The following is a 27,694-nucleotide window of genomic DNA, read 5'->3' on the forward strand; positions in this document are numbered from 1 at the left end:
CCATCACCCAGGTACTGAGGAGAATACCCAATAGTTAGTTTTTTAACCCTTGTCCCCCTCCTGAGAGGTGGGATTTTTAAGCGGTGATTAAATCATGAGGGCTCTTCCCTCATGAAGAGATAAATGCTGTTTATTTGGCCCCCTTCTGGGCTCTCTCTCACACTCTTGTGCTTTCTTGCCCTTCTGCCTTCTGCCATGGGATGACAGAGAAAGAAAGTCCTTACTAGATGTGGCCCCTCAATCTTGAACTTCCCAGCCTCCAGAACCATAAGCCCAATAAACTTGCATTGTTTATAAATTACCCAGCCTGTGGTGTTCTGTTATAGCAACATAAAATGAACCAATACACCTGGGTTCCAATCCCAACTCCAACTTTCAAAAGTTGTGTGATCCTGGCAAGTTTCTTTAGTTCCCTTTCTTCAGAGTGCTCATCAGTAAAATGGAGTTGATAAAATCATATTATACTGTATCTGTCAGCAAAGTTCACTTTCCAATTGCTATTGGCTGCATGTTTGTGTCCCTCCAAAATTCATGTGATAAGGATATCCTTATCCCTGAGGTCATGGAATTAGGAGGTGGGGCCTTTAGGGACATGATTAGGTCATGAGGGCATAACCCTCATCAATGGGATTAGTGCTCTTTTAAAAGAGACCCCAGATAGACAGCCCTTCCACCAAATAAGAACACAGATAGAAGGTACCATCTATGAAGAGTGGGCCCTTAGCAGACACCAAATCTGCCAGCTTGGACTTCCCAACCTCCAGAACTGTGAGAAATAAATGTTGTTCATAAGCCACCTAGTTTATGGTATTTTTGGTATAGCATCTTGAATGAACTAAGACACAAATTAACTATAAAAATAAAAAAAAAGTAATATAGGTCATGGAGCTATATTAATTATAGGAAAGGTTTTATTTTCATTGGAGGAATATGCTGTTCCTGTATACCTGATACTTATCTAACTTCTCAAATTTTACATCTCCATTTCATAGTAAGAAAATGATCTTGCTTGATGTTCTGGTTAAAACTTGCTAACAACTGAGAGGTTTATTGGAAGCAACAACGAGGAGGTGACCCACAAAAAAGAAAAAGAAAAACTTGTACTTTTTACCCAAGACTTTTGTCCTAAGAAGAGCAGAATTGGCCCTCTGGGGGTACAGATGGCCTTTGATCTAAAGTGGACCAAATGTCATTTCTTCAGATTAACATAATTTTATTTGCCAACATAACTTTATTTCTCAATGGCAAAATAAGAATTCCTGATATGTTGTTTTGTTACAATTAGATAAAGATTGTTTAGCTGATTTTACACTCTGCAATCTCTGGAATATTCAGAGATTTTTCTCTGAATACCTTTGTAATAGAAGGAAAATTTAAATATTTTTAATGTATGACTGGAGCTATCTATCCCAGCCAAATTTCAGTGGAGATTGACGACTCTTCTATACAATTTATTTTTCTAATTTTAAGAGTTTATGGACCATACGATGTACAGTGTGTTGGGCTGGTTATGTGCTTGGTTAAGTATGGAGAATTGCAGAGAGTAAAGCTGCACACAGCTGATTAAGAAGCATCAGGATAAAGAGAAATGGATGCAAGCCTATTGATAAAAGGAGTTATCCCAGCATTTGGTTATACACATCATTCATTGCTTCTTTGGCTCTAGACCAAAAAAAAAATGAGTTTTGACATGGGAAAGTCAGTAAGCCTAGTAGATATGGCCTGTTTCAAAGAGTTAGTTTGACCACTCTCCAGCAAAACATCTTTCCCCAATTTTGATACAATTATGAATTAAAGAACTGATAAGACTACTCTTCATTAATTTTTTTGAAATGTAAAGGCAGTCGCAACTGAATAGGTATTCTTTGCTTTCATACTCCCCTATTTCCCCCATCCAAGCAAGATTAAAATCCATTTCTGATTGGATCAGTAGCCCTAGAAGTAATGTGAATATGGGTGTGAGATCTGCAAGTCACTCATTGTTTCACTCCCTCCTCTCCATAGAGACTGAAGAGGCTCCCAGCTGTATAAGCTGCACCTGGAGCTATTGAAGAGTCTGGTTGCACAAAGCAAAGTGCTTTTCCCATCACTGTAGTAGCCAGGCTCCAAGACAACCTCCCAGTGATCTTCACTCACTGGTATTCACACCATTGTATAATCCCCTCCCATATTGTATTAGGTAGGTTTGGTCTGTGTGACTAATAGCATATGGCAGAAGTGACAGTATGTTGATATGGTTAGGTTTTGTGTCCCCACCCAAATCTCATCTTGAATCATAATCCCCATAATTCCATGTCAAGGAGAAGATCAGGTAGAGGTAATTGAATCATGGGGGCCATTTCCTCCATGCTGTTCTCGTGAGAGTGAGTTTTCACAAGATCTGATGTTTTTATAAGGGGCTCTTCCTCCTTTGCTCAGCACTTCTCCTTCCTGTCGCCTTGTGAAGAAGGTGCCTTGCTTCCCCTTCTCCATCTGCCATGATTGTAAGTTTCCTGAGGCTTCCCCAACCATGCTGAACTGTGAGTCAATTAAACCTCTTTCCTTTATACATCACCCTGTCTCAGACAGGTCTTTATAGCAGTGTGAAAATGGATTAATACATATGTCATTTCCAGGATTAGGTTATCAGACCAAAACTTCTGTTTTTTTCTCTCTCTCTCTCTTAGCCCACTAAGTCTGAGGGAAGCTAGTTGTCCTGCCATGAAACCACTCAAGCAGCCTAGGGAGACATTTATACGGTGACATCTATATGGTGACAAACTGAGGCCTGAAAACAACTGTATGAGCAAGCTTGGAAATAGATCCTTCAGCCCCAGTGGAGCCTCAGATGACTGACTGAAGCCCCAGCCTATAGCTTGATTCAACTTCATAAGTGACCCTTAGCCAAATCACGCAGCTAAGCACAGACACTGTGATATGTGTTTGTTACTTTAGGTTGGTAAGTTTTGGGATAGTTATGCAGCAATAGATAACTAATACAATCTTCCTGTGAGTAAGCAAGGAGTTATAGTTCACTTAAATTTCAAGAGCACTTCAATATTTAAAACTTGGGAAGCCAGAAGTATTCCTTAGCATCAGTTTTGGAGTAAAGAGCATTGGTAAGGATGAAATTTAGTGGTTAGTTTTGTGTTTCTGAAACCTGGCAGGCACACACCGCATAATGCAACAGTAAGCCTAAAGAAAACTATGTAACTTGTTGCTACTGTATCACAGACATTAAGACAGATGTCCCAGTGATTTGGGACCACATTTCTTTATTCTTTTGTATTTTAAACAATGGAAATCCATGCATTTCTCTCTGGCCTGGAGCAGTGCTTCTCAAATTTTAATGTGCACGAGATCACCTTGGGATCTTATTAAAATGCAGATTCTGATTCAGTGGGTCTGGGTAGGGCCTGAGACTCTGCATTTCTAACAAGCTTCCAGATGACCCTGATGCTGTAGATCCAGAACCACACTGAGCGGCAAAGGCTTAGATCACTATAATCTTTTTAGCACATTCCCTACACCAGGGAAGCTCCAACTGAAAAAGCCGTATTTTCTTTTCATCTCTCTGCAAGTGCCATCCCATCCATCAATACTAGTTTCCAAACCTTTATTGTAACTTTCTTTTGCCAAATAAAGGTTCAAACTCAATTATTCCACTTTTTGTCTCTACTTGTTCTTCTTCCTCTAGTGAAGTTTTATCAAGCAATGAGACCCCACCACTAATAAGTCATTTTTTTCCTTTTTTTTATTTTTTGACAGAGTCTTGCTCTGTCACTCAGGCTGGACTGCAGTGTCACAATCTTGGCTCACTTCAATTTCCGCCTCCTGGGTTCAAGCAATTCTCCCACCTCACCCTCCTGAGTAGGTGGGACTACAGGCGCAAGCTGCCATGCCCGGCTAATTTTTGTATTTTTAGTAGAGACAAGTTATGCAGCAATAGATAACTAATACGATCTTCCTGTGAGTAAGCAAGGAGTTACAGTTCACCATGTTGGTCAGGCTGGTCTCGAACTCTTGATCTCAAGTGATCTGCCCACTTCAGCCTCCCAAAGTGCTGAGATTTACAGGCATGAGTCACTGCACCTGTCCATCCTTTTCTTATTATTATGAAACACTACCCTAACCCACATTTCCAAGCTTTCTATCCTCAAATACCTTCTACTATCTCACATTTCTTATGGCTAAGCCCTTTACTAGTATGCTCTTATTTTATCCTGACAACTTCAAGTGAAATAAGCACTAGTAGTAATCCCATCTTAAAAATGAAGAAATGTTGACTTAAGAGTTAAGTGAACTTTCTGCTGATTATACAGCCAAGTTTTCTATCCAAGAAAAATCCAAAAAGAATTTAAGCACTATGGCTATATTCATTTCCCTCCTGCAACTTCTCAGCCCTACCCCCTACCTATCTAAATATGCAATTCTCTCGCTTTCATACCTCTCAACTTAGATCACAATTCATACAATTGTAAGAACTCATACCATCTTTTGTCCTCATTGTCCAATGACTTAATCAGTGATGTTACATTCTGCAGGCATACACCCACAAATGTGTAAATTTAGTGTTTTCAGAGGACAAGAACCTATACTGAGTCTCAGAAGCTCAATTTTTAGTTTTTAAATTTTTCTTAGAGACAAAGTCTCATGTTACCCAGGCTAGAGTTCAGTGGCTATTTACAGATGTGATCATGGCACACTGCCTCCTTGAACTGGGCTCAAGTGATCCTCCCACCTTAGCCTCCCGAGTAGCTGGGACTACAGGTGTGAGATGCTGTGCAGAGCCAGGTCAGTTTTTCAAATGGGCAGAAGAGGTAGTCAGTGAGAATGAAAAATTTGAATGCCTGAAGAATTCATGTTATCTGATTTCAGACACAACGAATCCTGCTATTACCAAGAATATGTCTTTCCTCACCTCTTGGCTCTGCTTTCCTCTTGGGCCTCACTTCCAGTGGGCTCTTAACAGTGCTGTGTCAAGGCAACTACCCCACTGTTCCAGGCTTACATTCCCCTAACTTAGTGTAGCTTAGTAACAAAAAGAAAGCGCCTCTTTCTCAATAATTCCCTCAAAGTTCTCAGGATTGCTTCTCAGTGGACCAATTTTACTCTAGGGGATTTTTAGGTTGCAAATTAAGGGCATGCACTCGGAAGTCAACTTCCTGGGTTTGTCATTTACTATCTTTGTGACCTGGCTAAGTTAATTTCTCATGACTCAGTTTACATTTGTAAAATGGAGATTACAGCAATATCTCATAGGGTTGTTGTGAAAATGTAAATAAATATTCCTTGAGCACTTACAATGGTGTGACAGACTAACATCTCAACAAAGTGTTGTTATTAAATGACCATTTATTAAGTTTCCAGACCAGCTAGGTCTGGGAAATGTGCTTTCAGCTTCCCTATTCCAAACTCAAGATTATAGAGTAGAATTAGAGAACTAGAAGAGATTTTAGAGGTTCACTATTTAAAACTTTTTTAGACCTCCAAACAAGCTAGGTTGAAGCCACTAACTTCACTTTATAGTCTGTTTACTCCACTTGATGGTAGTGTGGCAGATATTTAGTTGTTCCTCAGATACGTATTCCCTTTCATACTTGAATTTATGCAGTCCACATAGCTACTCGAAATAAAGACTACATTTCCCAGCCTCCCTGCAGTGGCCATGTGTCTATGTTCTGAACAATCGGACAAAAGCAAATGTGGCATGTTCAGCTTCTGAGTCCTCCTAAGAAGAGAGGCGGGTCATGCTTCCCTTCATTTTTCCTTCCTGCTAAACAGAATGTGAACAAAAAAGCTTGGGTGTGGAGCAGCCATCTAGAATCATCAGGACCACCAGCCCACGTGGTGCTGTTGTGCAATTTAGAAAAACACCAACCCTCCCCATAGAACTTGGGTTCTTAATGGTCCCTTTGTGTGAATTTTAAAAAGGCCACCCTTCCTCCATGCCGACTCAACGAGTGCCTTCAGGTGCTTGATGAGTTGATCATGGGATTAATTTCATCCCCTGCTATTTCAGTCTTTTGGCCATGTATCCTTGTACAGGACATGACTTAACACAACCATAGGTAGCACCCCTTTTGGGAAAGGAGGTCACACAGGACAAACAGATAGGTGTCTAGGTCTCTGTTACAGCGGAGTATCATACAGTCAGCCCTGGTCCACCCTACTTAAACTTTTAAGCCACTGCTATTTTCATCTGTCAATCCTAATATAGAAAGGGTCATTCACACTGAATTGTAAGCCTTGGATTTTACAACTGGCTATTTTGACTCACATCCTTTCCTCCCCACCCCCAAATTAGATATTACTTTTATTTAGAACAGCATTAATCACCAAGTGAACACTACCAATGACCCCTTGTTCTGCATTCTGTGATTTTTCACCACTGGGCCACAGCTTCAGCCAAATTTGGTCTAATTATGGTAAAATTGTGGTTTAAAAAATCCAGCAATTCTTTTCTCTTAAAAGTATGTTCCTGGAGGATTATCTTATATGCAAACTCTATGCAAGTCCTCTTGCCTGGTTAGGTCATTTTATGACTGCTGCCTACAAAATAAGTAAACTTAATTGGTCAATATTCTCATGTCCTTTTATAGGCAACTCCAAAAAAGTGTGGAAAGTGGCTTGGATTATCAAGATACTCTCTACACTTAAATTCTGAGTACTGAACTAAGGGGTAGTTTTTAATCCTCTATTTCACCACAAAGGGAATCCAGCCAACATGCTGAGAATCCTCAGAACTGAAAACAGAAGCAGACTAAATTTTGATTCCTTTTGACTTTAAAACCTAAAGACCATGTTTTTAAAGAGATGAGGTCTCTCCATATTGCCCAGGATGGTCTCAAACTCTTAAACTTGAGATCCTCCTAACTTGGCCTCCCAAAGTCCTAGGATTATAGGCATGAGCCACCAAGCCTGTCTCAAGACCATCTCTTAACTGATATTTTTATCTGTTATTTTGGTAATGCCAGGAATGAGCCACTGAATTTAGACAGCAACTTTTTTTTTTTTAATAGAAACATGGTCTCGCTATGTTGCCCAGGCTGCTCTCAAGCAATCCTCCTGTCTTGGCCTCCCAAAGTGCAGGTATTACAGGCCTGAGCCACGGTACCTGGCCTAGACTACAATTTTCTGTTGTCTCTCTTACAAACAGCAACTAATTCATGCTTGAGCATTCGTAGAGTTATATGCTCTTCATCAAGTGACAGCAATGAAATTCTGTCCAGGGCTGGGCATGGTACCTCACATCTGTAATCCCAATACTTTGGGAGGCCTATGCAGGTAGACTGCTTGAGGTCAGGAGTTCAAGACCAGCCTAGCCAATATAGTGAAACCCTGTCTCTACAAAAAAAAAAAAAAAAAAAAAAAAAAAGCCAAGCACGATACTGTGTGCCTGTGATCCCAGCTACTCATGAGGCTGAGGTGGGAGGATCACTTGAGCCCAGGAGGTCGGGGCTGCAGTGAGCAATGACTGCACCATTGCACTCCAACCTGGGTAAGAGACCCTGTCTCAAAACAAAAAACAAAAACAAAAAAAAGAAAAGAAATTAGGTCCAGAGGAAGCAAACTATTATTTTGTAGCATCTCTGCTTTCAAAATTTTGGAACACGATTCCAAACTCAAAATACTTCTTTTTTTTTTTTTTAAGGGTAATTCCTATTATTTGATCTCAACACCCCTGAGGTAAGTACACATATTCCCCATTTTGATGCAGAAAGAGAGACGGGGGCAGTGAAATGGCCTGTCACAATTACATAGCTAGTTTATGGTAGAGCTGAATCTAATACCCAGATCTTTTAAATACACGCTTTTTCATCACTCACATTGGTTCACACTTCTCAATTTCCTGAAACTATTTCTTTGTAGCTCCATTTCAACCAGTATGAAATGCCAAATCTATCTCCTGGCAATCTCATAAATTTCACTGTATGATGTGCCAAGTTAAGTGTTTGTTTTGGCCTTGGCAGCAGATGCCCTGATTATGTCCACTAATGCAAACAGCTCACCAGTCTATCACTCTTCCTAATTGATTCAGCTCCTTTACACCGTTGGCTATCATTCTCTTTCATATGGCTTACTTTCGCTAAGTAAGAACTTTTGCAAGATTTAAGCTGCTTGATCAACCAAACATTATAAACCTACCTTTGATTTCAGCAGACTTGATAATCAGTCTTGAGGCTTTCAGATTCCCAAAAGGCAAATGTATATACTTTTTAAGAAAGGCTATGCAGGCCGGGCGCGGTGGCTCACGCCTGTAATCCCAGCACTTTGGGAGGCCGAGGCGGGCGGATCACGAGGTCAGGAGATCGAGACCATCCTGGCTAACACGGTGAAACCCCGTCTCTACTAAAAATACAAAAAATTAGCCGGGCGTGGTAGCGGGCGCCTGTAGTCCCAGCTACTCGGGAGGCTGAGGCAGGAGAATGGCGTGAACCCGGGAGGCGGAGCTTGCAGTGAGCCGAGATCGCGCCACTGCACTCCAGCCTGGGCGACAGAGCGAGACTCCGTCTCAAAAAAAAAAAAAAAAAAAGAAAGGCTATGCAAATAGTTTTCATGTTTTATTTAAAATTTTACTTAATTCATAGAAGATGGCCCTTGAAAAGTCATATTTGTTTATAGATTGGATAGTCTTCAAAATTTATTAGTCTTGCATAAAATAGTCATGTTATTCTAAGGTAATTGAAATACAATTAACTCACATATTCTTAACATTCTATTCACTGTTTTGTATTGTTTTGTTCTTAAACTGGAGGGAAAATTCAGATCCATCACAGCACCCACCACTTAAGAGTCATATTGGCTTCAGATATTCTGGCACCTCTGTGTTCTTGATCAAACTAGGAAGCACACATTCCTCTAAGCTTAAAACTTTTTTGTTATTGTTGTTACTCAACAGAGTCATTTTATTCCTGGCTTTAATTAGCTTTACATTGGTTGCAAACATCTCTGGTATTGGGTCAAATAGAAAAATCACTTTAAAGCAGTGAAGACACTTTGGGCCATCTTTTTTTTTTGAGACGGAGTCTCGCTCTGTCGCCCAGGCTGGAGTGCAGTGGCACTATCTCAGCTCACTGCAAGGTCCCCCTCCCGGGTTCACGCCATTCTCCTGCCTCAGCCTCCTGAGCAGCTGGGACTAGAGGCGCCCACCACCACGCCCAGCTAATTTTTTGTATTTTTAGTAGAGATGGGGTTTCACCGTGTTAGCCAGGATGGTCTCCATCTCCTGACCTCATGATCCACCCGCCTCGGCCTCCCAAAGTGCTGGGATTACAGGTGTGAGCCACAGCCCCTGGCCCACTGTGGGCCATCTTTGGGTAGTTCTGTGTAAACAGAAAAATAACCATGACTCTTAAAATATAATGGATCAACACCATAGGAAAGGTTAAAAAAAATTAATGGAAAACCATGTAGACTGGAATTGAAATAGTGCTCTGCAAGTTGTAGATAATAAATGTTGAAAGTAACATTTTATTCATGCATTACCCAAGAAGTTAGAGAGAGAGAGGGAAAAAAGGAAAAGCTAGTAGCAGCAGCTGCAATTACAATCAGACTTTGGATATCAAGGCGTTTAAACTGGGTCTTCTAATAGGATTACTCCTAGTCAGTCATGCTCATGTGGATTTTGAAGCACAGGGTGCCCCCAAAGGCACTCTCCTCTGAACAGTTAGGCTGCTATGGAGTTTTACACATCTGTTACCATGTTTAATGAATTTTCAGTTGTGAATGAATTTGGAAAGTTAAAGCTTTTCAGAACGTTTTTAAAAAATGCACAGGTTTCCAAATGTACAGATAGAAGTGACACAATTTTTGAAAATATTATTGAGCTCAACTTTTCCTCCATTTTATCCCTTAGCCCAATGATTCACTTCCATTCAGGGAGCCTTTCCCAACTTCTAACTCAAGTTAGGATAGATACCCTTTGAAGATGCTTCCTTGGCATACGTTCCTCTTCTGTTAGAATGTAAAAGGGGATCCCTTTACTCTTCTCTGTATTGAGATTGCCTAGCACAGAGCTCAAATGGATTCTGAAATGAAAAAATGCCTGATTCTCTTCATGAGGCCTCTGAAAAACATGTTGTGGGGTCCCTCTTGTGAAGGTCACCAAATGAGAAGTGGAGACAAACTCCATATCCATTTTACCATTTGTGGAAGACAGAGGCAAGTTTCCATTATCTACCTCAAAGACATCAGAAAAAATTGAAAAATCTTTTCACATTTATCATAATCTAAATCAAGTAGTACTGAAAAAGTAGTGAGGAAGGTTATGTGAATGATGGTGGAAGATGGGAATGAGGACAGGATGGAACAGCACGTAGAAAGATGGAACACCTGTAGAAAGAGAGCATTCTGGTGGCATATGGAATAAACCCCTCTATCCCCCAAAAAGACGAAAGAAAGAAAAAGCTCTTTTTCAGCTTGACTCTAACACCTGCATTAAGAAGCATCACAGCTTGGAAAGATACAGTCCTAATTTTGAACAAAAAAGAAACAATATCAGAAATGTTAATCAGAACTTGCCTTTTCTTGACCAGCTCTTGTTCAAAATGTTCTGTATAATAATTACTGTTAATATGCACTGAAGGGCAATGATACACCTGCAGGCATAATCCTCAAACCTGAAAGGTCATTAAAATTGTATTTCCCCATTCTTCCCTCACATTAATGTTAACATAGACATGAAAGCAGACTTGAGGAAATTACGACTTATCTGTGAACACATGACAGCTTTAACCAAGAATATTGGCCCTGCTTTGTATTCTAGCCACATGTTCCTACTTTTTCAACAACCTTGAAAAATAAATATTTGAACTACAATCTTCAATAAAGTCCCTCTACATTTGTTGTCAGTCTTAATCACTTTTTTCTTGTCTGCTTAGTGCCTTTAGCTCTTAGATGTTGCACCTGGAGATTCTTGCTTACTTTATGATGTAGGTTTATACACCCTTTAATTGAAAGCAAACCGCCTTAGATAATAGAGTGAAAAACAATGTTACAAGGTCCACTTTCCGTTAAAAGGTAAATAGAAATATTAGGCTGTTCTCTAAAATGAACAAAAACACATAAAAATACATCATAATCTACCACTCCATTTCCTTTATCAGAGATAAAATCCCACAGCCTAAAAAGGCCTCTTTTGTGTGCATGTTTTGTCCCCCAGCAGGGGTGGCGGATACAAGGGACTGCAGTTCTCAATGACTAGTCTTTTCTCTGTCCAAAAGAAAGACTTTAGTCACACAGTATGTGAAATCTTTTTATATTCATGTTTCTACAATAACCATAAAAACTTTAACCCAAATTTGTTTAATACTTTAATTATCATGTACTGAAAGTACTTCATTAAAAAAAAAAAGTAAAACTGATAATGGAAGGATGACAGGAACATACACCTCACCCTTAAGCAGTGTGTGTGATTTTTTTTTTACGTGAAGGTTAAAGTTGAGTTTATAAACTGACAGGAAAAGATATCAGAATTTATCTTTAAGGCAATATCATTTGTATAAGGTACCTTTAAATAGCAATATGACAATGGATCAAAGAGGAAACAGGGCCTATTCCTACATGACTGTGCGGAACATGTGAATGGCCATCCCTAGAGTTGTTAGTGTACAGCCTCCATGGACGGACCCTGTGACTGCATGCACTGAGTGGAGTTCTACATACACCAATGCAAAGAACTCATTAAAAAAAACACAGAGACAAAATAGTTACTGCTGATGGAAATATTAATGCAACAAAAGTTCAGGCTTAGCACTGTCTCCTAAAAACTTCTGAGACATTTCAGTTAACATAAAAACTGTTACACTATGTATGGAGGCACACACTGGAAATATTTTACTAAGTACCCAACAACTGTTTTCAAAAAATCAGAGGAGGAAAAGCTTTCAAAGTTATATAAAGTTAAATGCATACAGTGAGTAGATATCTATTCCTCTGGGATTACTATCTTCCACCCACATTTTTTTTGGTTTTAGGGAAAAACTAGTAAGCCTCCAGCTTTCTTTTTGATTAAATGAAAGACACTAGACAAATGGATTCCATTCTTGGCCCCATCAAACAGCACTTACTAGCCAAATCGCCCTGTCTGGTAGGCACAGAATAGGGACTCAAAATATGGTTCTATTTCTAGTGAGCATTATACAAATGTAAACATGTACAAGTTTCCTAGTATTTCATGGGGTTGCTGCTCTGCCTCTAACAGTTCAAGCACATGTAGTTCTAAGATCAGATTTGTGCCAGTGTGCGTTGTGTCATTAACATTTTTCCCGCCAAGGTTAAAACAACCAAATATAAACTGAAAACAAAATAAAAAGCAAGGTCTCCTTTGCATTCAATCACACTGATATTCAACATAAGATGGCATGTCACTAGGCAAATCATTCAAACTACAGTTGGGAGGCACTTTCTAAACACTGAGAATTTGAGAACAAGGAATTTAATGGTAGTGCAAACCTCTCTGTTCACTGTCCTCACAACAGTATCCATCTTCTCATGAATTAAAAAGTCATTAAATTTTTTTTTTAATGGGAAAGCAGTTTCAAGATAAAAAAGTATTGCTATAAGTTATGGTGAATATCCGTATCTCCGACTTCAACCCTTTCCCACCAGTGTGAAAAGTGAATAAAGACAGCAAGAGTTTTTAGAAAGTTAACTTATATTAAAAAAGTATATAAACAATTTTAATACTACAAAGTAGTATTTCAATACAAAGCAGTTCAAATATTAACTGTTCTTTAAACTGTTAAACTTTATTATAAATTAAAATTTCTTTACAAAAAAATTGCACATAATATTTGACCACTCTTAGGTTCTGATGCACTGGCATTTGCAATAGTTTCTTTAATCTTCAAGTTAAACAGTCTCGGCAAGGAGTCCAGAACGTAGAAAGGGTAATAAACAACCCTGATAGAGCATTCAAGTGCAACTAGCAGACTTGTGGCCATGGCAGTTACACTTTCCTTAAGATGGACTGCTATAGTTTTAAATCCTGAAATGAAGAATCTCAAAAAAATTTAAAAAGGAAAAACTAAAAGGGACTGCCTGCTTTTTTACTGTAAACACAGCCCTGGATATTAAATCCCAAACAGGAATCTCTCAGGCATCAGAGAGTGTCAAGTGAATCAGGAATAACACAAAATAAAGGAATGGGGGAGAAAATAAAAAAAAACAAAGCAAAATTAAAATAAATGTCAGTCACTTTGAGGAACTATACTTACGTATATGATGTTATGAGAATCTGGCAGGGCCTAGAAGCAGGCCAAACAGGAAGTTCATTTATCCAACCGAAGAGGATCATGTTCATTGCTTCCGGTTTTGAGGACAGGATATTGTAGGGAACTTGATATGATCAATAACGCTTGTCTGCCTTACACAGACCTTAGCCAGGGATCAGCCTAATCTTGAAGAATCATTCAAATAATTTTGGCAATTATTATAAGGACTTAGAACTGACTGCACCCAGTGTTCAGTGATTCTTGCTTTCTGTTTTGTTACTGTTTAAATTTAAGAGCTCATTTAGGCTGACTCCAATCTCTTGGCACTTGGAAACTAGTTTTCTCAGGTTATCAGTTTTACCTCCTTCTGATGCTTCAAACAAGAGTTGCTGTAAAAGACAGGGAAGCATAGAAGTAAGACTTAGCTAGAGTTTGAGCATTACCACATCAATGGATATGGCACATGCAGAAAATTTACAGGAAAACATCGAGATAAAATAAAAGATAAAAAGCATTACATCTTTCCACAGTGATGCACAAAGAGGTAACTTCTGTAAGGCTCTCTGATATAAACGGTGGACCTGTAAGATAGATATACACACAATTCCATCAGAAAATATAATGAAAAACACCTTCATAATTCCATCTGTTTAAAGAATGGTAATTCACAATAACATCTGAGACAAAATGGTTATGCTGAGGTTTTGGAGTTTCCGAATATTTGGTGCTCTTAAAATGTTAACTACTTTTGTTTCCCCACTTGGTTCTTAGTGTGCATGAAATGTTAACTTCTGTGCTTTAATTCTTTTAAATTGAGAAGTCAACAAAAGAGACAGAAAAACTTTTTAAAAGTGACCCATCTGAGATTCAACCATGGCTTACCTCTCTTTGTCCCTTTAGAACAATCTCAGCAGCAATGGCTCTAAGAGAAAAAAAAAAAAAAAGAAATATAGAAAAAGGAAAAGAAAAATTTATATATCTTTGAACAAAATGAAACACCACCACTGGCAGAATACTGACTGTGGGAATCTGAGTACAAAACTTCCTGAAAGTTAACAGGCTAAACTTCCAAGGAGGAAAACCTATAGTGAAAAGAAAAATTCAACAATTTTTATCAACTTTACAAGAAAAAAGCAGACCAGTGTTTTGAACATAAATAACGTTCACAGGAGAAAAAAAAACAACAACAACAACAACAACAAAAAAAACACCTCATAATTACTAGTCAAAAATACCTAGCACTAACATCTTTAAAAGAAAGAAGAAATCAGACTACAATAGGGTAGACACACCACCATTTCAAGAGGTGGTCTTAAAATGTCTGTAGCAGATTTGTTTGATAACAGTACTGTTACCTAAATGTTGTCCTTCAAAGAAAATTAAAAGTCTACGCTTTTTGCTTTTAGAGGCTATTCTTAATGAGTACTCACTCTCATTAAACCTCAGTAAATGCTAAAAACAAATCTAAATTAAGAATAGCAATCTGTCCAGGAAAAAAAAAAAAAAAAATATATATATATATATATATATATAGATGTCATTTCAGATTTACCTGTCTGGAGCAAACCTTATAAATAAAAGCAATAGCTATAAAAACATGTACATGATTGTTGCATTACATTTTCCAGGTGGCCAGGCATGTTGGGATATTATATGTAAACATCTTGGCTTGAAGTTTCAGAATCTGAACATTGCTTTCTTCCCATTCGTGTTGAAGTAACCTGTAAAGTACATTCAGGAAAATGAACAAAGCATTGCAAGTGTAACGAACCCCAAATGTGCTCTATGAGCACAATGACGAAGTATAAATTTTGATTAGTTAAATTCCATCAAGACTACCCAGCAAATATTTTAGAATGCCTCTTACAAAAATTACCCTGGGACAGGAATGTGCAAACTACGAAGAGGTCAAGTCAAGATCTATGCTCATCTTACCAAACTACACTAAGGTCCATGTATTTCTATAGGACATGAAAGCATTCCCGCCAAATAACAGTCCCTGTTTCCCACCCCAATTTTTTTTTTAAAGTAATGGCTTGATAGTAATGCAATTTCCTGGTATTTTTCTTTCTTAGAGTATGATCAATCTTGAATGTTTCTTGAACTAAAATGCATGTATAGTAACTATAAAAGTTCTTTATTCTCCTGGAAAAAAAGAACAGGGATGACCAGAGGAAATAAGTATCAAAACACAGATGTAGGGATTTACCAACAAAATAAACATGTAAACTACCTATATTCTAAAATGCCTATCACAATAGAAAATCATGTCAAAATATGACATTTTCTATTTCACGTTTTATCAAAGGTGTTTCATAATTAACATTTCTGTAATGAGCTTCTACAGATTGGCAGGCTTGCTAAGAAAACTGTAAAATACTACCATTATGTTTGTCTCAACCTTAGTTTTTAAACTTTTATACGATTTTCCCCACATACATGCTAAATGAAATGTAAATCCTTTAAAACATAAGGGAACATTTCATAAATATTTTAGGCATCTTATGATCCATAAAACATTAAGATACAACTGATGCAGTGGGAATGACTGCAAACGTGGAAGCCAGTGCATTAGCATGCAGGGTACCTTTTTGAATTAAAAAGCATAATTCTTGCGGATGAAAGTGGATTTGCTGTATCAGAGCAGAGAAACTACAAAGAAAGGCTGAGAAATCTCGTTCTGATTGAATATATGAAATCCCTAATCAGTGCTTCAAAAATGTGGTGTGAGGGCTCAAGGTCAGGAATCTACATTTTAAATGAGCATCCCAGGAGATTCTAATGTTTGCCAATATTTGAGAGCAACTGACCTAGGTGAAAATATGAAAACATCTTAAATAATATTCCCTTGCCATGGAAAACAAGCTTACTGCTTATAATGCACATGCTAAGGACAGATGGTGTGTGTTTAGGGAACACAGATGAACTTTACTTGAATGGAATTATTTGCCCCTTTGTAACCTGAAGTTTTCTGAAGCGACCAGAATTTTTACACTGACTTTTGAATGAATAGCTAAATATTGGCTTAACAACTCTGAAATTAAGCAGTATATATTCATGAGGACATAGTGGAACAACAGACTATTTTTATCAAGTTTTCAAGAATAATCTTATATAAAGAGCCTATTCCATTAGGCAGAGGACCAAAAGAATGTTAAGTTTTTCTTACCTCAATGCAAGTCCAGAATTAGCTGGCATAATTGAACAAAACCGTTCCAAGGTTTTGGAATGCTGGGTCTTTGGAACACAGCTCAAATAAAAGAAAATAACCTGTAAAGGTTGAGGGGGGCGAAAAATGAATGCAACCAAAATGTGAAATCCAATTACCTATGTGTTTTAACACGAAAACCAAAATGGTCTTTAAGATATGAATGTATAAATTATAATAATGTATGATGTGAGTTACAGTTCCTACCATTAATTTTATTAGTGACTTTCCAAATATGAATTAGGAAATATGGTCTAGTGATGAGAGCCATGGGCAGAACACTGACAAGAAGCCAGGAGTCTGGGTTTTCATTCCTGAGTCTACCTTTACTTGCTGTATAGCTCGGCAAGTCATAGGGCTAATAATACCTGCCACATCTTGCTCATGGAATGCCCGTGTGTAAATGACTTAATGTCCATAAAGTGGTTTGAGATCCTGGGATAAAGAATGGCATAGAAGTACAAAGCATAATAATTGGTTATCCTGATTAGCAACAAAACCACCCCACCAAAAATAAATAAATAAAACATATATATGTTTTAGTCTACAATGAGCTTTAGCAAGGAGCTTTTTAGCCTATAACGCACTGAATAAAAGTGGTGTCTGAAAAAAATTTTTTAAAAAGATAATCACAAAACTATATCATTAATTAGATTCTACTTTTAGAATTATAAGCAGCACCTAATTTTAAACTTTCTTATGCCTTGTGTATAGCTATATTTGCTCGACAAAATATTAACAAAGAGAGCAGCTACAATGTATAAGTCCATTCTTATTTATTTTGAAGTTACTAAATTTTTCATTCAGTAGAATTTTCAACTACTCAAGCAAAACATTACAGGTATTACAATAGAATCTTTCATTTGACGTGTTTTTTCATTAATATGTATTACACCTTAATATCCCTTCAATTTTGCTTCAAATGTTAAATTTTCATAACCATAACATAATTAATGCACATTTTAATTGTGCCTTAAAGGGCTCTATTGCTAGACTCTGAATAGATAAATAAGAAACATAGTCAAGAATAATAGTGAATGTTAAGAAAGTAGTCCTAGGAAAAGCTCTCTTGATATAAAACAGGAGTTTTGCTATCATTTTTAAAGTCTCTTTGTTTTACACAAATATCTAAAGAAAAAATTTTGAGTTCTTACCCGATTATGAAATTCATAGTTGGACCAGTAATCAGCACTGCTAAAAGGAATGGGGTATCGGGCAGGGACTGTAACCAAACATCTATTCACTAAATCAGTAAAAAATTTGAATTCTTGAACTTTGTTTCTGGATCCAGCAGCTCTATTATTCGCAAAGACAAGATAACTGCCAAAAGAAAAATATTATAATTTAGAATAACTAAGACAATAGTTCTCTCACCAAGAAAGCTGGTCACCCCTTTCCCGATCATACCCCTTTATCCCCAAATCCCATTCTTATCAAGAAAACCTAAACTTACTCCATCCATATCTTCTGTACTATATCACATCTCATAGCCACCCCTAATGCTGCCTCATATGCCTCCACTGTTTCTTTAATACTTGATTGAAGAGGATGACAAAGGCTGTTTAAAAAATGAAGGAAAACATATGTCTATCATTCATTTCCATCAGGTGAAGGAATGACAAAGTATTTTAAACATTACAGATGTTATTACAATAGAATCCTTCTTTTGACCTTTCTTCTCTAGTATATACTAAACCTTAGCATCTCTTCAATTGTGCTTCAATGACTTTAACATCAAGTTAATTATAACAAACACAGTGTAATTCAGTAATAAATAGCAAATGCAGGCCTAGTATGCAATATCTCTCCACAGTGGATGTCTCACCAGTAAATCAGCCACAAATAAGGAACTTGGTGGTTAAACATATCATCATCAAAATTCCCTTTACATAAACGAGATGGAATGTCAATTGGTCCTGGAATATTTAAGAGATACCTGAAAAAAAAAAAATCCAAATATTGTTTTAAATTACACCTACCCACACATGAATTACACACATATTTTTTAAAATCGTTAGCTTCACTTAAATTTCATTGAAATATTTTTTTAGAAAGCAATAGACTTTCTTTTCATAGGTATACCATACCTCTTTGGTCACATCTCTAGGATTACACATTACTCAAAATGCTTTTTTTTGTTTGTTTGTTTGTTTGTTTTTGAGACAGAGTCTCGCTCTGTCACCCAGGCTGGAGTGCAGTGGCATGATCTCAGCTCATTGCAACCTCCACCTCCCAGGTTCAAGTGATTCTCATGTCTCAGCTTCCTGAGTAGCTGGGACTTACAGGCATGCATCACCACACCCAGCTAATTTTTGTATTTGTAATAGAGATGGTGTTTCACCATGTTGGCCAGGTTGGTCTTGAACTCCTGGACTCAAGTAATTCTCCTGCCTCAACCTCCCAAAGTGCTGGGATTACAGGCAAGAGCTGCTGCGCCTGGCCACAGTTTTATTATTTTATACCTATATGAAAAACTCTCCTCCTAAAATGAATTTTTTATTCTATCCCCAAGATTAAACAAAACACCATAATCCTCTAATTAAACCTAGTTTAAAAAGAACAAATGAGTCTACCAAGTATCTGAAATTTTCCAATGAAATCTGTACTTTCTTGTTAAAAAAAAGATTTACAAGGCCTGGGGCTGTGGCTCACACCTGTAATCCCAGCACTTTGGGAGGCTGAGGCCGGTGGTTCACTTAAGGTCAGGAGTTCAAGATCAGCCTGGCTAACAACTTGGGTGAAACCCCAAGATCTCTACAAAAAAATACAAAAATTAGTCAGGTGTGGTGATGCACACCTGCAGTCCCAGCTACTCCCGGGCTGAGGTGGAAGAATAGCTTGAACTCAGGAGGCAGAGGTTACAGTGAGCTGAGATCACACCATTGTGCTCCAGCCCATGTTATAAAGTGAGACCCTTTCTTAAAAAAAAAGATTTACTAAACCTTATATCTGAAAGTAATCTCTCTCACATACAGCCATACACACATACAACCCATTTAAGTTTAATTTTAGACATGATATCAAAGTGTATTCTATAACACATTAGCCTGTAAGGTACCTGTCAAAAGATCTATGATCAAATAAGGTTGGGAAATACTACAAATTATAGCCCCTTCTTGAAAAGCCACAATACTTACTAGGATTATAAGTCAATCCCAGTGTCTCTAAGAAGTCAATCAGTATAGAATTCTACTTGACTAAGTCCATCTTCCTTCCAATGTACTTTAATTTGTGTGTATGATACTTACCACCATCTTTAAGAACAATGTTTTTAAAGGAAATACATTGATCGCAAAAATGACAATCTAGTATAACTATTTATCTTAAATTTTTAAATAATTGCAAGGGAACAAGTCTTAATGAATTAGACGGGCTGTATGGGGGGCAAACACAAGAAAGAGAAGAAATAGAACATCTAGAAGTTAGGTTATCATCCTGACTTTGCCAAGACAAGCTACATCACCATGAGTTAATCCCTTAACTTCCTCACTGAAAACTGAGATGGTCAGAAGAGATGACTTCAAATCTAATCTACTTAAGACTATAATCCCTAGTTTAACTTTACTAAAGTAAATGAAATCCCTAAATTAATTTTTCTGGCTATCTACTTAATCTTCAAATTGACTTGAAACACATGAAAATTACCCTATCTAGTTCTTTCTGCCTGCCATCTTTATACTAAATGTCACATAGAGAGTTGACAGAATTCAACTCCAGGTAAAAATTGTAGTGCTAAGCATTTTGCTTAACAATTTCTACTCATGAAATTTTAAAAGTATTTTGAACCAATTAAGAGCAGATTTCTCCTATTAATAAACGTTGACAACTTATGAATTTAAAAAACGTATATCAATATACAATAAGTATGGCAATGCCAAAAATTGTCTCATCTATCGTCATTCTCCTAATATCTGATGAAAAAGACTCTCTAACAGAAATGCACAATCTTTGTGTAACCAAGAGTTTCACTATTGTCTAAATAAGCTATAAACAGGATACCTTTTTCTCTTAATTCTCAGTGAATTATGACTATTTGCACAAAGGAATTTAATAAAGATGACTTAGTAATGAGAATATATTTGGAGACAACTCATTTTCAAATTTTTACTGATGCTTATTTATTCTGCCTAATTAAGCTGGCATCAAGAAGATCTGAAGATCTTTCATTAGTTACCAAGGCAGAAATTGGTAGCATTTTCTTTTAAACTAAACCAATTATCTCTGTGCCCAAGACCAGAACCAGCAAGTCTCTAAAGAGTTTGGTTCAGCCTTGAATTAGTCCTTTGCCTGAGCTTGAGATGTTAAAGCAAACTAATTTAAACGAGGAAGAAACTGAGTATGGAGAAGCTGAAAAATCTCTAAATCCCTTATGGAAGTTTAATTATTTTCTATTAATTTGCATTTAAAATTATTTCATTTGTAATTATTTGTAAATATTAATCTGGATGTAACAGAGCAGAAAGAAGGGCCCTTTGGGAAGGGCACTAAAATCGCTATGGCAATAAACTGGCTACCATAAGAGGACATATATAAAGACTCAAGTCTGGGAGGGAATAGTGTCCCCAAATCTTAAATAAAACTGCCATGTTCACAAGTTCTAGGGTGGACCGGGCGCAGTGGCTCACACCTGTAATCCTAGCACTTTGGGAGGCCAAGGCAGGCGGATTGCCTGAGCTCAGGAGTTCGAGACCATCCTGGGTAACACGGTGAAACCTGTCACTACTAAAATATAAAAAAATTAGCCGGGCGTGGGGGTGTGCGCCTGTAATCCCAGCTACTCAGGAGGCTGAGGCAGAAGAATTGCTTGAACCTGGGAGACGGAGGTTGCAATGAGGTGAGATCGCACCACTGCACCCCAGCCTGGGAGACAGAGCAAGATTCCGTTCTCTTAAAATAAAATTAAAAAAACAAAACAAAACAAAAAACAAGTTCTAGGTTGGATAGATCACTTACTTAACAAAATTTGGGCTTTAAGATTCTATTTTCGCTCATCTGTATTTTCTACAAGAAATTTTTTGGGGAGATATTCAGCTTAGGTCTTTCTTCTCTTGTTCTTCCTAATACAAAATAATAGAGTATGTTGTGATAAAATATTTTCCTTTTGATGCTGTTTTACTTATGATCGGCAAACCATGCCTATTTTTGTAAACAGTTATACTGGAACACAGTCATAACCATTCACTTGCATTTCATCTATGGCTGGTTTCTCAATAAAGCAACATAGTAGAGTAGTGGTAATAGACTACATGGCCTGCTAACCTAAAATATTTACTTTCTGGCTCTTAAGAAAAAAGTTTGCTAACCCCATAAAGAGATGAGGAGGACAAAGGAAAGATAATTTTAAGAGCCTCCCCCCCAAAAATCATTATTCAAAATCTGCCATGACCTCTTACTGTTGGAATAGGAACTCTCAGGAAAGACAGCAAGCACAGCTCTATATGAGCTATTAAGAAATTAATGGTTGAGAAAAGAATCCTCTGAAACGTCTTACTCCATAACATTTCAGAGGCTAGAGCAGTTCTCTTCAGAATTAAAAAAAGAAAAAGGCGTATTATTTATATTCACTTTGATGACCTATCAAATAAATGAAAATACATTTTGTAAAAAATCATTGAGATTGCCTTGGGATAATTAAGTGCTATAATATTAAGTACTAAAATTAACAACAATAACGATAAAGTAAAAGAATGAGTTACTATGGTGTTAATATATGCCTTACTTTGTACAGTGTGTTTAATCCACAGAATGTTAAAGAATTTTCCATCTTGCCTCCATTTTTATTGTTCTATTTATTCTGTTTCGAGTATTCTGTTAAGTGGGTATTCAAGTACTAAAAAGTCAGTCTAAAATGTCATCATATAAGAAAAAAACTGTAATCTTTCTACTGAACTGTGCTCTCTCTCATTCCTCTACAAACTAAGAATTCTACAACTTACCGAAACAGATCCAAGTTATTATACTTCTCAAACCCCGGTTTAAAGAAGGATGCAATAAATTTCCGCAAAAATGGAAGAAGATTATCGCCTCGATTCTATTTTAAAAAGAGGGAGGGGGATATATATCAGGCTTACAATGTTTAATTAAAATGTCACAAGGGAGAAAAAAAGCCTTAAAAAAGTACTCATTAGATTAAGTTTCTTGGGTGGGTAAGGGGCGGAGGGGATAAGTTTGAGACACACTCAGAAAACTTTTATTATATTTTACTCTCTGAATTAAGTTCAACTAATAATTAAACAGCTTAACTTCTAGTATTACCATAGGCTCATATTTCATCCACCAATTATGTATTAGCCATCTAGCACCGTGGTAGGCGTTGGGCTGCAAATATGAGTAAACATGTTCCTTGCCTTCAAGAAGTTTAGTATAGTATATATTAAAGCAGCTAGGAATAAAATTACAAAGCACTGTAGTAAGTGCTATGGCAAAGAGAGAAGGAACACCTAACACTGCTTGCAAAGGGTAAAAGGACCAGGAAACACTTCCTGGTGAGGCCAATAGCAAAATTTGAAACATAAAAGCATCATATTTAAGAATTATGCATCATTTTTACCTGTAAGATGAAGAATTTGCACATATGATAAAAAACCTCTGCATTCTGAGGATTTTTTTCAAATGCAGTAAGCCACACTGCTCTGGCTTTGTCATGCTGATTTGTTTGCAAATATAATGCAACAAGGGCTTCCAGCAACTGGCAGTTAATAGGACATGATTCCAATAAAGATTTACAAAGCTCCATTGCAGCCTCATACCTTAACAAAAAAGAAAAAAAAAGGCTAAAGACATGAAAAGATCACTTTTTAATATAAGGTTAGCTGCTTGGCAATTAAGTTGTACCTCTCCAGGAGTTGGTGCAGAGCAATCATGTTTGTGTAAAGTGGAAGGCAGGCCTCTATTCTTTCCTCAACAGCAAGGCTCTCATCTGTGCAAGCTTTCACTGCATCTACCCAAAAACATCATAACAACATGAATCACGTCAATCATAAAAATAAAATATTTGACTGTGTTACTTCAACTCTGAGAGACCAATGGGAAAAGATGACCCCTCCCTTTGATTACCCATCCATCATCTTATTCACCTTTACTGAGCTGGCTTTTACTCAAAAGGAAGTAATTCAAGTAATCTCCAAAATCCTAAAATTCAATTCCTTACCCTCAACTTTCCTGGTAAGAATAAAGCCATCCCATATGAGCTTTTGCATCTATCAGTGTTTTCATTTAAACAAGTATCTCTGCAATTATCCTAAATTCTTTAAAATCCATCTCAACAACAAAAAAATTACAGAATAAATTATCTTTTCATCTTTCCCTGACCACTGCAAAGGAGGTCTTGCTCTGCTGCCCCACAGCCATTTGAATGTCTCTCCAAACTAGATCCTTTCCTTACTCCATCAAAACACACTTTTCCCCTTGTAAAGAGTTCTTTCTTGATCTTTTTGCCACTTATTAAACGGTACAATGTTTTACTTTGCCCAGCTGTGACCATTTCCTCCTTACCCAATGGTACCACAGCTTCCCAGATCTGTGGAGTTTAAAAGTGAATGCAATCACTTTGAAACTGTCCTCTTGAAGTTCATTCATAAGGACTCATATCTAACCAAACATAAAAGCTCACCTCTACCTTCATTTTATTTAACATTTGACAGTGTTCTTTCCCTTCTTTTTAATTTCTTCTTGCCTCTGCTTCCAATATTGTTTAAATTTCCTCTTAGTCCCATTTTAATGACTCTACTCTCCCTTTCACTCCTTACTGTTATGCTCTTAAATCTCATTTCCTCAGAAAAAATATCTCATAGCCTCAACTACTGCATAATTTACTTGAAAAGCACATTATAAAAACTGTAAAGCACCCTGTAACACAGTAACTTCTATGTGAATAACACTCAAATCCACTTATGTATTGATAATTGTCCAATTAAGGTCCACTTCCTTTTTTTTTTTTTTTTTTGAAATGGAGTCTTGCTCTGTTGCCCAGGCTGGAGTGCAGTGGCACGACCTTGGCTCACTGCAACCTCTGCCTCCTGGGTTCAGGCAATTATCCTGCCTCAGCCTCCCGAGTAGTTGGGATTACAGGCACACACCACCATGCCCGACTAGTTTTTGTATTTTTAGTAGAGACGGGGTTTCACCACGTTGGCCAGGCTGGTCTCAAACTCCTGACCTCAAGTGATCCACATGCCTCAGCAGATTATCAAGTGCTGGGATTACAGATGTGAGGCACCGCGCACGGCCAAGGTCCACTTCCTTATTTCCTACCGCCAACAATCATTTCCACTTGAATGACCAATTACAATCACAAATACTACTCCTACCATCAAAATCAGTCTTCCCAACTTACCAGTTTTCTATTAATGACACTTTCCTTTTCCCAGTCTCAAAACCCTGAAATCTTTGTTTACTCCTCCTCCTCTTCCCTGACATTTAATCTTCAACCCCCCTGCCTCACCCCCACGTATTTCCATGTGATAACTTAAAATATCTCTAATATCCTCCTTACCAGAATACTTTTCTTGTACTTCAGTTACTGCCATCAGCTTCTGGTTGGTTTTCCTACCATTGGTATAATTTCTCTTCAAGCACATTCTCTTTCTTAAAGAACCTCTACTGCCATCAAGTCTACCACATTTTCAAGATTCTTGACAATCAAGTATCATTCTACTTATCAAGCTTAATCACTACTATTGTCCAGCACAGAATTCTCAGTCTGATAAGACCTATCCCTTTTCCCAATCTCACTTCAAATCCATTGCATAAATTCCCTTCTACCTGTTGCTTTTTGTTTATTTAACTCCCCTAACAGTAATGTCCTTTCTTTTCTCTCCTTCCTTCACAGGGTATTTAATAAGCACTTAATAATTTGCCAGACATCCTTACAGGCCCTTAGGAGTAAAATGATAAATAAGACAAGGGTCCACCCCATCTCTGACGAGACCCACTTTGTCATACTGATAGCCATGCTTCGACATCTAGCTCCAGGTCCCCATTCTTCTATGAAGACTTCCTTGATCATGCCAATCTATAATAATCTCTTCCCTTTGGGTTCATGGCCTGTATCAAATAATTCTATAAATCACAGATCCTAGTCTCTTTTTTTTTTCTTTTTTTTAGAGACTGAGTCTCACTCTGTTATCCAGGCTGAAGTACAATGGCATGATCTCAGCTCACTGCAACCTTCGCCTCCTGGGCTCAAGCGATTCTCATGCCTCAGCCTCCCGAGTAGCTGGGAATACAGGCGTGAATCACCACGCCCGGCTAAATTTTGTATTTTTAGTAGAGATGGGGATTCATCATGTTGGCCAGACTGGTCTCGAACTCCTGACCTCAGGCGATCCGCGCACCTTGGCCTCCTTGGCTGGGATTACAGGCGTGAGCCACTGTGCCCGGCCCTAGTCTCTTTTACGTAGCATACAATTTAGACTATATACTAACACACAGTTATATGGCCTTGTATGTTTAATAATTATGACAAATGTATAGATTTTATCTTCTGACTAGGCTATATACTTCCTTCAGGAAGAGGCTTTATAACTTGTAATGTGTTCCACAATAGTCGTATCATTTAATATAGAGAAGCAACCAAACTCACTAACTGATGGAGAAAATATTAATTGGTTGAAAAGATAGAAATCTTTAAACTTCCACCTTAATGGACTGCTAAAAAAAAAAAAAGTACCTAGTTCTCTGATTTAATCAATTCATCAAACTTACATAATTTATTTTCTCTACACATTTAACAGATATCCTTTGCCACAATCAGAAAGACAAACAATGTAATATCATGCAGTTATTGGTTTTCAAAGATGCCAGTGTCCATCTTCTCTGATTCAATAGTTAATTTGCCTAATAAATTGTGAAACTAAAACTTGCAATAGAGATACAAATTTATTCCACTTAATTACAGAGAATCACAATAATGGGTAGTTAATGTTCTAAACACTGATGTTATAACAGTTGATATTACAATTTATAAACTTTATACTTACCTTCAAAAACTGCTAACAACATGTCAGGATTAGTCTTTACATCTTGAACAGCTTGCCATGGCATTACAAATGATTCAGTGTTAACAATTCTTGAAGGATTATCATTAGATGGATCATAAAATTTTGAAGGGAGAATGTTGAATTCAATAAGATGTATGTAGGCCAACCATGCCAAACATCGATCACTGGTTTTAAGGTATTCAGCTACTATTCCATCATTAGCAGATTTCAATGCATTCTAGGCAAAATTTAAAATTTTTTGATAAAAAAATTAGAGATGTCAGTACCAGATTAACATAATTTTTACTATGCTAAAGTTTATGAAATAATAAAAAGGTCACATTTATTCGTACATTTTAAGTGTCCTGATACTTAAAATCTAATAAGACAAAGACAAAACAGTAAAAAGAAAAAAAATCTTTTAAACCACACCCATATAGATTATTTTCATCAGACTGATTTTTTTCCTTTATGGCTTGAATCTTTAAGTTTATCTGCGGATACTTAACATAAAATATTTTCATTGAAAACTTATAAAAACTCTAAAGATATTACACCCATCAGGCAAATGAGGAAATAAAGTCATAAACTTACCCAATGTCACATGACTTACTAGTAAGTGGAAAAACAAGGATTCAAATCCAAATCTTGTGCTTTCAACCATTAAATAATGCTATGGATAACGGTGTAGACCTTTTAAACTTTTTCTGCAAAATGCAATTAAATGCTGTACCAAGTGCTTACCTGTAAAATTGCCAGTGCACTTTGGCATCTTCCAGTAAATATGTGCAGCTGAACTCTAAACAAAAGAGCCTCTAAAAGCTGAAAGGACAAAATATTGGATGTTTCCTGCGTGGCTGCTCCCATCAGAAACTCCAACATTCTCTCACATACGTAATCCTTTTCTTCAAAGGTACTTTCTAGGTGTAGAAACTGCCCAAAGGGCCTTTATATTATTAATGTTGCCTTTCAGGAATAAACCAAAACTATAGACTTTTCACATTTCATTAAGAAACCATCTCATAGTAAATCTTCAACTTCTGCAAAAAGGATTATTGTAAAAATGTATAACTCCATCTTCTAGTACTACAACGTAGACTCCCTCTTCTATCACATATCGAAAAGTGGAATCAGATGAAAACTAAAACAATACAGATATACTCTTAGAGATATCACTGAAGCAATTTCATTTCTCTTTTCCCTGACTTAAAAGGTAAATCGCAGCAAGATCATGATGAATATCCAAAAGTACACATTTATTATCACATACAATTTGTGTTGCTTAGGTGTGTGACTGTATAAAAGTTTTG

The 27,694-nt window shown here is 37.2% G+C and overlaps 1 protein-coding gene across 2 annotated transcripts in view; it reads right to left on the reverse strand.

Annotated features, from left to right (window-relative positions):
* Window positions 1-12,705: 12,705 nt before the first annotated feature.
* ZFC3H1 (zinc finger C3H1-type containing) overlaps window positions 12,706-27,694 on the reverse strand; it is a 54,279-nt gene continuing 39,290 nt past the window's right edge. Inside the window, exons 23-35 of one of the 2 annotated variants that reach the window (XM_509222.6) lie at window positions 27,129-27,317; window positions 26,385-26,622; window positions 23,239-23,344; window positions 22,955-23,153; window positions 22,341-22,435; window positions 18,230-18,340; window positions 17,858-17,962; window positions 17,559-17,724; window positions 16,366-16,466; window positions 14,816-14,917; window positions 14,079-14,118; window positions 13,715-13,777; window positions 12,706-13,585 (exon numbers count right to left, since the gene is read on the reverse strand). In XM_509222.6, the coding sequence (XP_509222.2) occupies window positions 13,448-13,585; window positions 13,715-13,777; window positions 14,079-14,118; window positions 14,816-14,917; window positions 16,366-16,466; window positions 17,559-17,724; window positions 17,858-17,962; window positions 18,230-18,340; window positions 22,341-22,435; window positions 22,955-23,153; window positions 23,239-23,344; window positions 26,385-26,622; window positions 27,129-27,317 (1,653 nt within the window). In that variant the 3' untranslated portion in view covers window positions 12,706-13,447. The remainder of the gene's footprint in view (window positions 13,586-13,714; window positions 13,778-14,078; window positions 14,119-14,815; window positions 14,918-16,365; window positions 16,467-17,558; window positions 17,725-17,857; window positions 17,963-18,229; window positions 18,341-22,340; window positions 22,436-22,954; window positions 23,154-23,238; window positions 23,345-26,384; window positions 26,623-27,128; window positions 27,318-27,694) is intronic. The other variant, XR_010148079.1, reaches the window with a different exon arrangement.

This window comes from Pan troglodytes, chromosome 10 (assembly GCF_028858775.2).
Source record: "Pan troglodytes isolate AG18354 chromosome 10, NHGRI_mPanTro3-v2.0_pri, whole genome shotgun sequence".
In the NCBI taxonomy this organism is placed as follows: Eukaryota; Metazoa; Chordata; class Mammalia; order Primates; family Hominidae; genus Pan; species Pan troglodytes.